General features: G+C 53.8%; 1 protein-coding gene across 1 annotated transcript in view; it reads left to right on the forward strand.

Annotated features, from left to right (window-relative positions):
- The window catches only part of BUD13 (BUD13 homolog), a 5,886-nt gene extending 2,092 nt beyond the window's left edge, over positions 1 to 3,794 (forward strand). The window contains exons 5-11 of the mRNA XM_039388560.1: positions 1 to 418; positions 599 to 693; positions 910 to 1,018; positions 1,208 to 1,346; positions 1,626 to 1,807; positions 2,172 to 2,253; positions 2,557 to 3,794. The exon at positions 1 to 418 is cut by the window's left edge and continues 30 nt beyond it. Of these exons, the coding sequence (XP_039244494.1) occupies positions 1 to 418; positions 599 to 693; positions 910 to 1,018; positions 1,208 to 1,346; positions 1,626 to 1,807; positions 2,172 to 2,253; positions 2,557 to 2,650 (1,119 nt within the window). The 3' untranslated portion in view covers positions 2,651 to 3,794. The remainder of the gene's footprint in view (positions 419 to 598; positions 694 to 909; positions 1,019 to 1,207; positions 1,347 to 1,625; positions 1,808 to 2,171; positions 2,254 to 2,556) is intronic.
- The last annotated feature ends 9,748 nt before the right edge of the window (positions 3,795 to 13,542 follow it).

Raw genomic sequence — 13,542 nt, forward strand, 5'->3', positions numbered from 1 at the left:
CCTGATCCATCCCCTCCCAGGAGGAAACACCACGATACTCCTGATCCATCCCCTCCCAGGAGGAAACGCCACGATACTCCTGATCTGTCACCTCCCAGAAAACAACGTCACGACACCCCAGACCTGTCCCCTCCCAGGCGGCGACAGCGTCAGGACACTCCAGACCCCTCACCTCCCCGGCGACGACGTCGTGACACGCCAGATCCGTCACCTCCCCGGAGGCAGCGTCACGACACGCCGGACTCATCTCCTCCCAGAAAACAGCGTTGTGATACCCCAGACCTGTCCCCTCCCAGGCATCGCCGCCACGACACCTCGGAGCTGTCGCCTCCCAGGAAGCAGCGTCACGACACCCCTGATCCACCCCCTCGGAGAGACAAGCCCGGCTCACCCAGTCTGAGGAAGAGCAGAACAAAAGGTGAGTGTGGGGACAGGTGTGTCCCACCTGCCCCGTGCCATGGGCTCCCCCCGCCCTGCCAGCGTGTTCCACGCTCCCACAGGTGGATCCACAGGTGGGTTGGTGCTCTGCAGGCATAACAGTGATTCCAGTTCCCTTGTATGGGATTATCAAATCTTCACACTGATCCGTTTCCTCCAGGACAGAGCTCTCCAGCTGGGAAGGGCCAGCATAGGTCACGGAGTCCCCCGGACCACTCCCCACATCGCCAGGACACCAGGGGATCTCCCAGGAAGGTAAGCATTGCCTCTTTCCTTTCTAGCTGTTTGTTGCTTCCTACTGTGAAAAACTGGAAGTCTAATGAGTGGCAAATTGGGGAAGTTTTTGTACAAATGGCTTTACCAGGGCTGTCCCTGCTCTGTCCCTTGTGGTTTTGGGTGGCCCCTTGTTAGACCTCTGGCTCAGTGTGCTGTTCTCAGCCAGCTTAAATGTGGGGTTTGTTTGATTTCCAGGCAAACACGATGTCATCTGGGGTCAGAGCTGGCTTGGTGTCAGCGGAGGTGCTGCAGAAGGAGAAGCAGGAGCTCCAGAAGCCAGACAAAAGCATGAAGCACCTGGAAGGTAGGAATGTAGGAACACGGCCTGAGCCCAGCTTACCTTCCTTCTCCTTCTCTGCTTCAGCTGCTGTGGCTTTGGGTGACAGACTCTTTGGGAGAGTAGGACAAACAAAATGAAAGTTACAGCAATTGAATTGCATAGAGGTGGTGAAACATTCCAAAATGTGTGACTTGAGGCATCTGTCCCCTCCAGAGGAATCCCGGAATGCCAAGACTGTGTTCCGAGACAAGTCCGGGCGCAAGAGGAACCTGGCACAGGAGCAGCTGGAGCAGAGGCTGAAGGCTGAAGCAGAGGCCAAGAGAGAAGAGCAATATGCCAAGTGGGGAAAAGGGTGAGGTGCTCCCGATGCTCCCCATCTCCTGCCTTTAGCCTAGTTTGGATCTGCTTCCAGTCTGGTGGTGTTGCATTTCACTTCATCCCAAGTTTAGGTCTGGACCAGGGGAGTGCTTGTTCCACATGTCTTATAGACCCCTCAGTTGTTCCCTGTGTTGCTGGAGGTGCATTGGGAATGCTGCACACAGTGGGAGTTCAGGAGCGTGATGCATCCTGCAAACTGAACAAGTCCCAGGGAACGATTGCTTGGGTTTGGGTGAAACTCTGTGTTTTCCAGGCTGGCACAGGAGAGGCAGCAGCAGCAGAACGTGGAAGATGCCATCAAAGAGATGCAGAAGCCCTTGGCCCGTTACATCGATGACCAGGATCTGGATCGAATGCTGAGGGAGCAAGAGAGGGAAGGAGACCCCATGGCTGCCCTCATCAAAAAAAGGAAGGCCAAGGAGAACAAGGAAAAAGGTTTGGCTCTGGAATCACACCTGTGTGTGGTTTAAGGCCTCAGCAGTGTAGAAAGGCAGCTGCTCTTCTGTAAATTGCTGGAACAGCTGAGTCCCGAGGGACTTTCTCTGTGGTCTCAGGAGTTACTGCCTTGGTACCAGTAATGGTGACTATGATTTCTTAGGTCAGAGCAGGATCTGCTGAGTTAAAACTCAGCAGGGTGCAGTTTGCTGAAGTGGGCCTTTGGGAGCTTCCTCTGGGAGCTGTACCTGGCTGTCAGGTGGCCTGTGCACCCTGCCTGTGTACCTGCAGACACCCCTTGGATGGGTGAGGATGTGACCCCGTGGTTGTGCTGAAAACAGCTGTTCTGCTCTTTTTGTTCCAGAAAAACCTAGGTACAAGGGACCAGCACCTCCACTCAACAGGTTTAACATCTGGCCCGGGCATCGCTGGGATGGTGTGGACAGGTACTTGTTTCTGTTAAAATAGAGTAAAAATAAGTGAATTTTGCTTCAGAGTGGCCATAGTGTAAAGATTCCCAGTTACTGGATGAGTGAGGTTGTTGGCAGTTGGAAGTTTGAATAGATTAAGTTACAAATGGGTGATGGGACAGAAGGGAGGGGTGTGAGTAACCTCAGAGATGTGAACTGTTGGTAACCACAGTAACCAGAGCAAATGTAGTGGAAAACTTGTAGGAGATCTACCAAGCTTTGTGGCTTCAGAAAAGCTCCTGCCCAGCAGCTCCTGGTCACCTGGGTGTCCCTTTGCAGGTCCAATGGGTTCGAGCAGCAGCGCTTTGCCCGGATTGCCAACAAGAAGGCAGTGCAGGAACTCGCCTACAAGTGGAGTGTTGAGGACATGTAGGTGAGACAAGAACTGTGCAGAGCTCCTGGAGTGATCCCCTGGACATCACCTGCTGCCAAAGCTGTGAGGAATGGCCTGCTCTCCCTGGAACAAGCCCTGTCCTTGGCATCCAGTATCCCAGTGGACCATCTTCTGAGAGGCAAGGCTGGATTCCCTGTCAACCAGGGACAAGCTCAGAGACTTGCAGGGGCCACTGCCTGCAGGAGCCCCCAGCTCTCTGTGGAAGATACTGGTTTCTGGTCCCTTTACTTGTCTTCTAACAAACTCTTTTGTTCTATGCCAAATGCTGTGGCCTCTGGGGGTGGTTCCCAAGCCTCAGGTGTCCTAAATCTCAGGTGAAAATATGCTGAATGCTTGGTCACGAGGGAGTTACACTCATGCAGTAGGTCGGTCTGCTCCAGAACTCACGTTAAGTTTAGCTTCTGAACTTCTGCTGAGTTTGTGTAGTTATTGTGCCCTGTAGATCCCAGAGTCACCAAAGTGCAGTGAAGTTCAAACTCAGCTTCTCTTGGCCCTGTCCAAGCAGGAAAGTGAGCAGGGAATGCTCTGGCACTGGAAGAGCGACCTGCATTGGGCAGCAGGATCTTCTGGAGCGCCAGCAACTCTTTGGGGGGGTCCATTTCTTGTGGAAGTAAAAGTATGGAGAGTGGTTGAATTGCCTCCCTTATACTTTGGAGCAGCTGGTTCTCCCAGACCCTTCTGGACAGTGCTGATCTCAGCACTTCCCCCACGCTGCTGCCTGGGGCTCTGGTGTGAAGTGCAACAACCCCTGCCCTGTGATCAGATTTGTCAGTCTCAAAGCTGGAGGCCGGGCAGAGCTTCCCTTAATCCCTGCGTGCCAGAAAGCACTTGTGGAAATAAATACAGTTGTTCTTGTTGAGGTGCTGGGGAGCAGGGATGGAATGCAGGCAGCAGTTTCCATGGAGATGCCTTGGCTGCAGCAGTGGGCAGGGGCAGGGCAGGATCGCTCTTTCCAGGGATTCTCCAGCGTTAGGAGGGCTGTGGGTGGGAGGGATAATGGCAAAATCTGCCCTGGAATGCCAGACTCTTGGGACTTCCCAGTTTTTTATCCCTGTGTAATGTTTCTAGCAGTCCTGGAATTGGTGTGTACACCTGTAAATAACACCTTTCTTTTTTTACGTGATTTTGTGTGGTGGTGGTTTTTCCAAGGTGGGTAAATCTTTCCCAACCTGGGCCCTGTTGCAGCCTGTTGGGCAGGGAATGCTTTGGGAGTGGGAGGTGATGGTGTGAGGTGGGGGCTCCCAGGGTGTTGTCAGCCTGCTCAGGTATTTCCAGTTGTACTTCCCCCTTCTGTCATCAAGGTCCTATTTTTTTGCCCCTGTAACCTGAGGCAGGTGCAGCCTTGACAAGTGCAGTTCCACTTGACACACACTCGTTTTTACTCTCCCTTATCTGAGTGCTGCTGGAAATGTGAAAAAACCTACTGTGGAATGATTGAATTTGCCCTTGTGAGCAGAGTTGTTGCTCAGGTGGATGCTGGTACCTTCCTCACCTGCTTAGTGACAGTGGCTGCTCTTGCAGAGCCACAGTCACAGCTGGCTCGTGTCATAGCTGGAATTATAAGCTGCTCTTAGGGAAGTAAAGCAATTTTAATGCTCGTACTAAAAAAAATGTTGTGCTTAGGACCTGGAAGCAGTATGGAGTTCTGCTCTTGCAGCTGATTTTGAAAGCTGGGGTTTAAAGATTTTAGAGGTACTACCCTGGGGACCTCCTCGTTCATCACAATGCTGGGTTTATACATCTGTTGTATGTTTGTTACCAGATATTTTATTTTTAAGATACATCTATGCAAAATGAGGGTACGGGGAGCTCGGGTGATGATCCTGTCCCCATGTGCTGCCCAGGGAGCAGGGAGGCAGGTCTGTCCCCGTGCCCTTGCTCTGCATCCCACATGTCCTGTCCCAGATGTGGCCTTGTCTGAGCAGTTCTGGCAGCAGAGCAATTGGAGAATGCTGTGGGATCCTCTGGGACGAGCGGGGTGATGGAGATGGAGCAGTGACACCGGGACGTGGATCTCTTCATTAGTGGTTCTGGAAGGGCACAGCCCCGGTCTTGGCATAGAGCAGCAACTTTGATTAGCTTTAACCCAAAAAAATGAATATTAAAATCTTAATTTAATTTAAACCGCTGTCATTCACAGTCATGGCAAACAGCGAGCAGAGTAATTATTATGCAAATGAGACAGATAGAAAAATGATTAATAATTGCGCAAATTAAAAATTATTGTAAACATCCTGTGACTAGTGATAAGTCGGGGAGGAGCGTGCGGGGGAGGCAGCGGGGCTCAGCCACCTCCTGCATCCTGATTCCCTCATTAGTGGGATCAGCTAACGAGGAGCCCAGGGGTGTTTGGGGGAAGCTGGGGCCTGGCTCCCGAGGGTGGGACAAGAGGGCCAAGCTCAGAATCTGCTCCAGCTCCTGTCTTTACACTTTGTTACTCTGAGAAAAGCTGGGGTTTAAGCTGTTTTCCTCCTTTTTGGAGTCCCTGAGGTCCTGCCACTGCCTGTCTGTCCCTCTGGAGCTGGCACTGGCATCCCAGCAGCCTCCCCCTGCCCAGCCCCCAGACAGGCACCTGCTAATGACCCTCGGAGCTTCCCCCAACAATTAACAAGCTCATTTGTCTGGTGTTCTGCTGCTAATTGCACAACAGTACTTTTTCCCCGTTTTCCTTTCCTACTTTTGCAAGGAGCAGGATAATACCAGTAACAGGCTCTCTCTGGCTCATGGGCTTCCATGGGCACTGCTTGTGTCAAGGACGAGCAATTAAGCTTGGCCTCACGCGTCGTAATTAGATTTTTGTTGATGAGTTCATGGTAATGTGTTTAGATTAAGAGCTTAATTCCTGGGGTGTGACACTGCCTGCCCCCAGGAGCCCCCTGCCCACGGGAGGGGGACTCGTGGGGCTGGTGGGAGGGATGGTCCTGGGAACGGACCCTTGGCCACCCTGTGTCTGTCCTGCCACACCTGTCCTGTCACACCTGTCCCTGTGAATGTGGCTTCTCCCCCTCTCACCTGCCTCTTGGCTGTTGTTTTTTTAACAGCTCCAGCAAAGTGGATTCTGGAAGTGCTGTGTTATTGCACCGTTTCCTGCTGAGTTCTATTATTTTTTAATTAAAAAGAGCCTGAGATTTGTCATTTAATTTCTCTCTAACTGGCAGCAGCTCCAGGTCGTGGGTGCTGGGAGGAGCTGGTGGCTCTCTAAATCATCCCGGGCTTTCAGCATGGAGCACTGGGGGATGGTGCCACAGTGGGGTCCTCCCAGGGCACCCCCCCCCCCATTTCTTTTTGAGGGAGAAGAGTTTTTCCTGGCAACTCCATCCCACAGCAGGGCTGGGAACGAAGATCCCCGAGACCGACAGGTTAGTGATTGTATATGCATATGTGCACTTTCCCTAATTATGGAATAATTAGGGACACGCAGAGATAAAAATTACTAATAATATTTACTCTAGACTCTTATTTTTTTTCAATAACCTCTCTCTCTCTCTTCCTCCTTCGCCGAGTCTTGGTGGAAATAACTTTGCAGATCCCAGTTAATGAATATTTGTAAATGCAAGAGCATTCGGCGCCGGAATATCCAGAGGGCATCCTCTCTCTGCCTTGTAATTTTTTTTCACCAGATATTTAATATTTATGGTTCCACAGCCTCGTGAATAAAGAGCCACCCGCAAACCCCCAGGAGCTCGGGGGCCGGGATATTTATGGTGCTTCCTCTTTTCCTTTTCAATTACAAAGACACCTCACATAATTAAGTGCTAATAACCTTGTTAATCTAAAATTGATACTCTTTCTCCTGGCTATCTCTTAATAGAATTAAAAACAGATTAATAATCAAGGGTAGGAGGCATGGCGTGCAATTCAGGGAGAGGGGCCACGCTCCAGCCCCTCCCTGTGCTCCCGGGAGCTGGAGCTGGAGCTGGGCTGGGATGGGCAGCAACGGGAAAGGGGCTGGCAGGGAGATGTATTTTCCCTTGTGCTCTTTACACAGCTTAAATTTTTAAGACAAACAGCCATGTAACACCATCTCCTAATGAAACTGTTTTATGTTAATTAATTATGTATCAAGGCTCATTTTCATGCGCAGCTCGGCTCCGCTTCCCCTCTGCCGAGCCTTTGATCTGTCAGAGGCTAAATGGGAGATAAATAATCAAATTGAGAAGCAGCCTGGATGGAAATAAACATGTTTTAGATGCGTTATCTGGCGGGTAGAGCAAGGCCCTGGGTAATTGGGCTCATGGTTCAGCCACGCTCTGTTGCACACCCGGGGCGTGGGGAGGTTCCCGTGCCTGTTACCCTGTGGCCACCCCAGGGGGACAGCACTGTGTCCCCACCATGGAACGGGGTCTCAGGGGCAGCCTGGCCGCCCCTGCCTCCCCCAGAGTGTCTGCTCATCCTCTCCAGGAGCAGGAGGACGTGGAGGACCCCCTCTGCACTAAACTGATGAAGAGTTAAAACTGCAGCATTTCTTTCTTCCAGTCCACGGAAGATCCCAGCAGCTCCGGGCCACAACCGCTCCATGCCTGGGGTAGTTGGGATGTTGGCAGTGGACATGGTTTCAGCATAATTTAACACAATCTCTACCAATTTGTTACACCTAAGCGGAGGCAGATGTGCATCCATATTCATTTTGGAGGAACTTCAGGAATTATAACTTCATCAGCCAAGGCTGCCTGCTGCCGCCGCCGCCAGCCCGAGTTCCTGTGCAGGAGAAGGTGAGGATGGCAGTGCCCGGAGCCTGGTCCCCTCTGCTGTGGGGACAGGGATTGCAGGGCTGACAAGAGCGAGGTCCACGGCCTCAGCTGCTCCGGGGGATGCCCATGGCCACGTCCCCAGTGACTGTGGCTGCTCCAGGGGATTCCAGCAGCGGTGGCCGAGGGCAGGACCCTCTGCCTGTTGGCACCTCTGGCCCCAGGGCCAGGCTGGTGCCCTGCTGTAAACCAAGTGTTGCTCCAGCGGTAAACACCCTCCAGAAGGAATTCCAGATTATAACTGTGGAGTGCTTTATGTCCCTGATGCCCTGGCAGTGTTCTGGCCCATGTGTAATTACTGGCTAATGAACGGATTTCCTCCTGAAGGGCCCTTCTCTGAGCGCTGCAGCACCCAGGGCTCTGCCCACCTACCCTGGGGGAGCCCCTTCTGATGAGTGCATCGATGGGGGGCTGTGGAGAGCCCCGGAGAGCAGTGCTGGCAGCAGGGATTAGAGCTCTCACACCACAGCCTTCCTCAACCTCCTCATCCCGCTCGGCACTAACAGCTCCTTGCCCCTGGCTGTGCTCCTGTTGGGATCCCAGGGAGGTTTATGCCCAGAGGTTTCTCAGTGGATTAGGAGGGAGTTTATTATATTGCAGCAACTCCTCTTTAGGGTGTTTGGGTGGTGATGTGGTTGTTTTCTCTCTTGGTGATGCAGTTGTTTTCTCTCCAGGTGCTGTGCTGGGACATTGGCCAAATCCAGCCCTGCTCAAGTGCCGTGCCATGAGGTCCCCAGCCTAGAGGAGAGGAGCCCTATTCCAGGCAGAGGACATGGAGACACCACATCCCCTTCCTGGCCAGCGCAGCTCCAGTGCTACAGGTGAGCACCTGCGACCTTGCCCTGTGCTGGGGTGGGCAGGGAGGAGGGAGCAGTGCTGGGAGGCTCCAGCCTGGCTCCCATGGGATGCCCTTGCTGGGATGCCAGTGTGTGCTCAGGTGGCTGTGCCAGGGTGCCACTGCAAACCCAGCCCCAGGGATGGTGCCCAGTGGGACCATCCAAGGTGCCCACTGGAACCACCCAGCCCTGGGCAGCCCGACTGTGTGTGCCACCACCCCTCCAGGCCCCGCTCCCGCTGCTGGGAGGTGAAGCCAAGCACGGAGCGATCAAAGGGAGCACTCAGAGAGCCTTGTCCCCTCCAGGCTTGCCCCGGGCCCTGCCTTTGGGCTTCTGAAGGCTTTGCTCCAGCAGTGTCAGTTCTCATTAATCCACACATCAAAGCTGGGGCTGCCAAACATCCTGGAGAGACTGTGTGGGATTCCTCAGCGGTGTGGCAGGCGGGGAGGCAGAGGGGCAGCTGTGCAGGGGGGCTCAGGGGAGGGAGGGGGGCTCCAATGCTCTGGCTCGTGCCCATGGAGCCCTGAGGGAGCTGCCAGGGGCTGCATAGGGAAGGTGTGGGATGTCCCTGGTCAAGAGACAACTGGACGTGGCACTCAGTGCTGTGGTCTAGTTGACAAGGTGGTGATTGGTCAAAGGCTGGTCTTGATGATGATCTTGGAGGTCTTTTCCAACTTGTCCCAGCTGTTTCTGTGATTCTGTGATTCTGTGAAGGAAGGGCCCTCCTCCAGCAAGATCTCCCATGTGTCACGTGTATGCAAGCAAGGAAAAGAGGTTTAGCAGGAAAACACACAAAAAAACCCCCACAGAAGGTGCTCCTGTGCACTGGAGAGTGGGATTTGCCTGCCAAGGTCCTCTCCGAGCTGCTGTCAGTGCAGACTGGGATTCCCTGCTCAGCTCCAGCGTGGCTCAGCATTCCTCGAGCTGAGCTAATCAGGTCAATGCATTTTTAACAGGGCATAGGAAATCTTTATATTTTTTGTCAGGCTCATTCTTCTCCCCCGTCTCTCTGTAGGGGCTGAATTATTTAATGCTGAATATCAAGCAGAGCTGGTTTCCCTTTGCCAGGTGCTGACAGTGCAGTTTGGGGCTGCTGAGATTGGCAGGTGGCTGCGCTTTGAGCTGGGCCAAGGGGGAACCCATTGTAGCAAGCAGATCACCTGCTTCCAGCTGGATTTACAGAGCAACTTGTGTCCCCCTTCCTGGCACTGGAACAAGAAGGATAGAGCTGGATAAGGGATGAGCATCCAGTGCCAGGACTGGGTGCTCACAAACAGCGCCGTCCCCAATTTCCCGAACCCTGATCCTAACCTGTCTCCTGTGCACAGTGAGAATGTCTGTTGGAGTTTGGGTGTTGATTATTTCCGTCCTGGGAAAGGACTGGAAGAGCAGGCAGAGTAGGGCACCAGGGGATCTGGCAGCCTCGCCCCAGCAGCTCCCTGGTTTGTGGTGTGTCTCTGGCAGTGCCCGCCCATGATGCCCGTCGTGACGGGCAGGGGTGGCCTGGAATTGGGTGACAGGCAAGGATCACCCGCCGGGCACACAAACACAAAAGGCTGGTTTGTGTATCGGGGTTTATCTTTCCCATTAATGGCTTTCTAAATTGGTGGCAGTGGAGCAAAAAACCCAATCTGAACTCGGAGCATGCATGATTACTATTGTAATAACCTTGGCTAATAAGAATATGATGTGGTGTTAGGCTGGGAAAGAAAACACATTTCTCATTAGCTTTTTGATTAATTACTCCACATAATTTCCTAGGGGGACATGCCTGGGACTGATTGCCTTTGCTTTTGACGCGTGGAAGTGGTTTACCTTAACTTAATAATTTTCTCGGTGACATTTTAATGGCAGGCCTCAATTAATCTCCAGTTGCTGGGTGGAGGGGAGGCCCTCACTCTTCTAGGGGTTCAGAGCACCACCTTTGCCCACCCTTCTGTGGGGCAGGGCAGAGGAGCTGCCTGAGGGCGAGCGATGCTCCATCGGCAGCTGTTTGAGCTCTGAGATCCTGGTCCTCCTTTCCCTGCCCCTTCCTGGTCATGCTTGGCCTCCCAGGGCTTTAAATACCTGGGAATGCAACAGCTGTGCAGCCACATCCTCACCCAGCACTGCCAGGGATCCAGCTGTTTGGAGGCATATGTTTACATGGCCTGGAAGCGACTGATTTCCTTCCGTGCATTATAACATAAATATTTTACAGGAGCTAAAATATTCAACGCTCGTTTGATGTTGCCACATGGAGCGGGATCAAATGAGGGTGGGAAGGAGGGGAAAACACGAGAGGGGAGCAAGAAGAGACTCATTTGTTTCCCTGCCTGAAAGTGGAATGATGCTGCATATTTCTGTGTCAGGAAATTACCCAGAACAGAGATCTCTGCTCACTGCTCCAGGAGCAGGTGCTTGGCTGGCACTGATGTGGCACCACATGGAGCCATGTCCAACGTGGCTGCAGGGGTAGTGCCATCATGGGAAATGCCCCAGTGGCACATCCTGCACCTGGGATGTGCATCCCGCATCCCAGGAGCATCCAAAATCCCTCCCTACGCTCTCCAGCCAAGCCTGTGCTCTATACCAGCATTAAAACATTGGCAGGTCCAGCCAAATTCCAACTAAATGAAATAGCAGCGTAATTCCAGGTCTCGCCCTGCTATCCTGGCATTTCTGGGGGTGCTGCCCTGGGGGCAGCCGCTGCTGTGCCCATGCCAGGGCTGCGGGATGGAAGGAGCGAGGCAGGAGGGTGCAAATCCCCAGGAGCAGGGATGCAGCCCCAGACTGAGGGGCAGAGGGAAGCTGCTGCCCTGCGCGCTCCGATCCACTTTTGACAGCTCTGTGTGAGCAGGATTTGCTCGGCCAGCCGGGCTGGGAGCTGGGAAGCCACGCCGAGCTCAGCCGAGCGTGCAGGGAGGATAGACGGGATTACCACCCAAATCCCGCTCCTGCTCCACAGCCACAGCTGCCTCCTCCCATGGAAGCACAGCCTGGGGGACGAGGAGCAGCCCAAAAGGCACTGCCAAAGGTCCCTGCAGAAGCCCTGGGGCTCTGTCTGGGGGTGGGCACAGCCAGGCAGCACCCCCGGGCCCGCCGGCCCCGCGGCAGGAGCTGACCGGGAGGAGAAGCGCCACAGATATTTATGTTTCCATCCAAATGCACGGATCAAAGCTGACACTTTAATCTATTCAACAACATCTCAAGGATAAAAAAGTTGCAGGCAAATCACAGGCCTAAATTGGTAATATATTTTTGCTTGTCAGTTGACAAATCACTTTACAAACCCCCTCTGCATCTTCCTGTGGTTCCCTGGGTGTGCCAGGTTGGGATGTGCCAGCTTTGAGCCCCTGTGTCCCGGTGTTTGTGCCACAGTGCTGCTCCTGGGAGGTGCCCAGAGCAGGTTTAGGCAGCATGGAGTTGGGGCTGTTGGTGCTTAGGTTTTTTCTCAGTGTTTCTTTCTATCACTCACATTTTACTCCTCTCCATGGCCTTAGGGTGGCTGGGGACACAGCTGTCCCCAGCCCACTGTGGTGGTCATGGCACACCATCCCTGTGGATGCAGTAGAGTCCAGTGGAACAGCCAAGGAGTCCCTGCCAGACAAAGTTTGGAGCAGAGGGAGCCAGCAGGGAGGTGGCACTCAGTGCCAAGGGGTTTTTCTGCCTTGACTTCTTTTTATTGAGTTTCTTTTTCTCTTCTTTCTCTCTTCTGGCCAGTGCCAGGCCGAGTTGATGAATTATCCCAATATATATTCTGTCTGGAAAGAAAACACATATCATATATATCTTTGACAAGTTATTATTCTTCCTTATCAGAATATGTGTGCATCCAGCCACGCCATAACTCACCCTCCGTGTTGCTCCTGTAACCAGGCGGGAGGAGCACGGCAGCTCCGGCTGATCCCGTGTTCCCACGATGGCCCTGGCTGGGTGACCCCCGTCCGGGTGTGCCGGGTTTGGGATGACAGGCAGAGCACCGTGTGCCTCCGCCGCCTGCCAGCGGGGGGGGTCTGGGCGGAGGCGAGAGCATCACGTCGAGCTAATTCGGCGCCTGCCTCACCTCCAGCTGATTGCTGCAAATTAAATTTCACGCCACTGAGCCGGAGGAGCCGGCGTGCGGCGCGGGAAGAGGGGTGGATGGTGGAGGCAATCTGCAGTGAGCTGGCACAGCCTCCTGCGCTGGCCTGGGGGGCACACAGGGTGCCTGTCCATGCCCGTGTGCTTCCCGGGCATCCCCAGCCGGACTCTGTCCCCCTGTGCTGGTCCTGAGCCCCTCCACAGCCCGGCACGGTGCTGCCCAGTGCCCTCTGCCCGTGCCCCCGTCCTGCCTGTGCAGGGGATGTGCCAGGGGTTGGGTGAAAATCAGTTCACAGACGAGTGAGCAAACACTTCTGGTTGTTCCTCTCTGGAATGAAGCCCAGCAGGAGACCAGCTCTGCGTGGGCTTCAGGAGTGAGGAATGACGTGCAGCATGGCATGGAACTGGCCCCAGGGGTGCTGGGGGCGCAGGGTGGGCTCCCCGAGGGCGGGAGGGGTGGGGATCCCTGCCATCCATCCAGGTGTGCTGTGCGTGCCTGGATGCACGGCTGGGAGCAGCAGGAGCCCTCCCATCCCCGCTGTAGTGCCTTTAATGTTTGACTTATTAAGATAATAACTGCTCCATCTCCGCCGGTTTGAAACACGATCTAATAGGAATCTTACAACAAAAGTTGCCAAGCAGCCAGGCCAGGATTTACTAATAGACTCCGAGCGTGCTGTAACTGAGATGGAAATTAATTTAGTGATTAGGAGATTAATATATGGAGCAGAGCATATCCTTGCCTTTAAAGGCTGGGAGGAAGCTCTGGGATGAGGCATTCCCGTGGTGCGTTCACGGAAGGGGTTCAGCTCTTTAATCTCAGCTCTTCCTTCCAGGCTCCGGGGCGAGGCTGCAGGAGAAGCTGTGCTGCCTCCTTTTCTATTAAATCCCGTCTCCTTCCCCAGGTGTTTGTTAGCATTCTTTTGTCTTCACAGACACCTGGGCCTGGCATTTGGGGAAAAAAAATCCCAATCCACCCCCTCGCCTCCAAGCCGCCTGAATCCGGGACAGCGGCAGCGCTGGGAGCGCACCCAGGGAGGGAAGCAGAGGGAAGCAGCGGCGTCTCGCAGCCTGCCCCCTTTTTATTTCTGTTGCTTGTGTTTAGCAGCAGCTGTGCATCCATATTTATTGAGGGGAAGGGAAGAAAAACCGACGGTAATCCCGGGAAAGTGGAACATCTTGTAATTATCCGGGTAGCTCGGCTGGCGTGGGCACACACGGGCTC

This window comes from Pipra filicauda, unplaced genomic scaffold (assembly GCF_003945595.2).
Source record: "Pipra filicauda isolate LSUMZ 115617 unplaced genomic scaffold, ASM394559v2 scaffold666_size289731_pilon, whole genome shotgun sequence".
NCBI classification, from domain to species: domain Eukaryota; kingdom Metazoa; phylum Chordata; class Aves; order Passeriformes; family Pipridae; genus Pipra; species Pipra filicauda.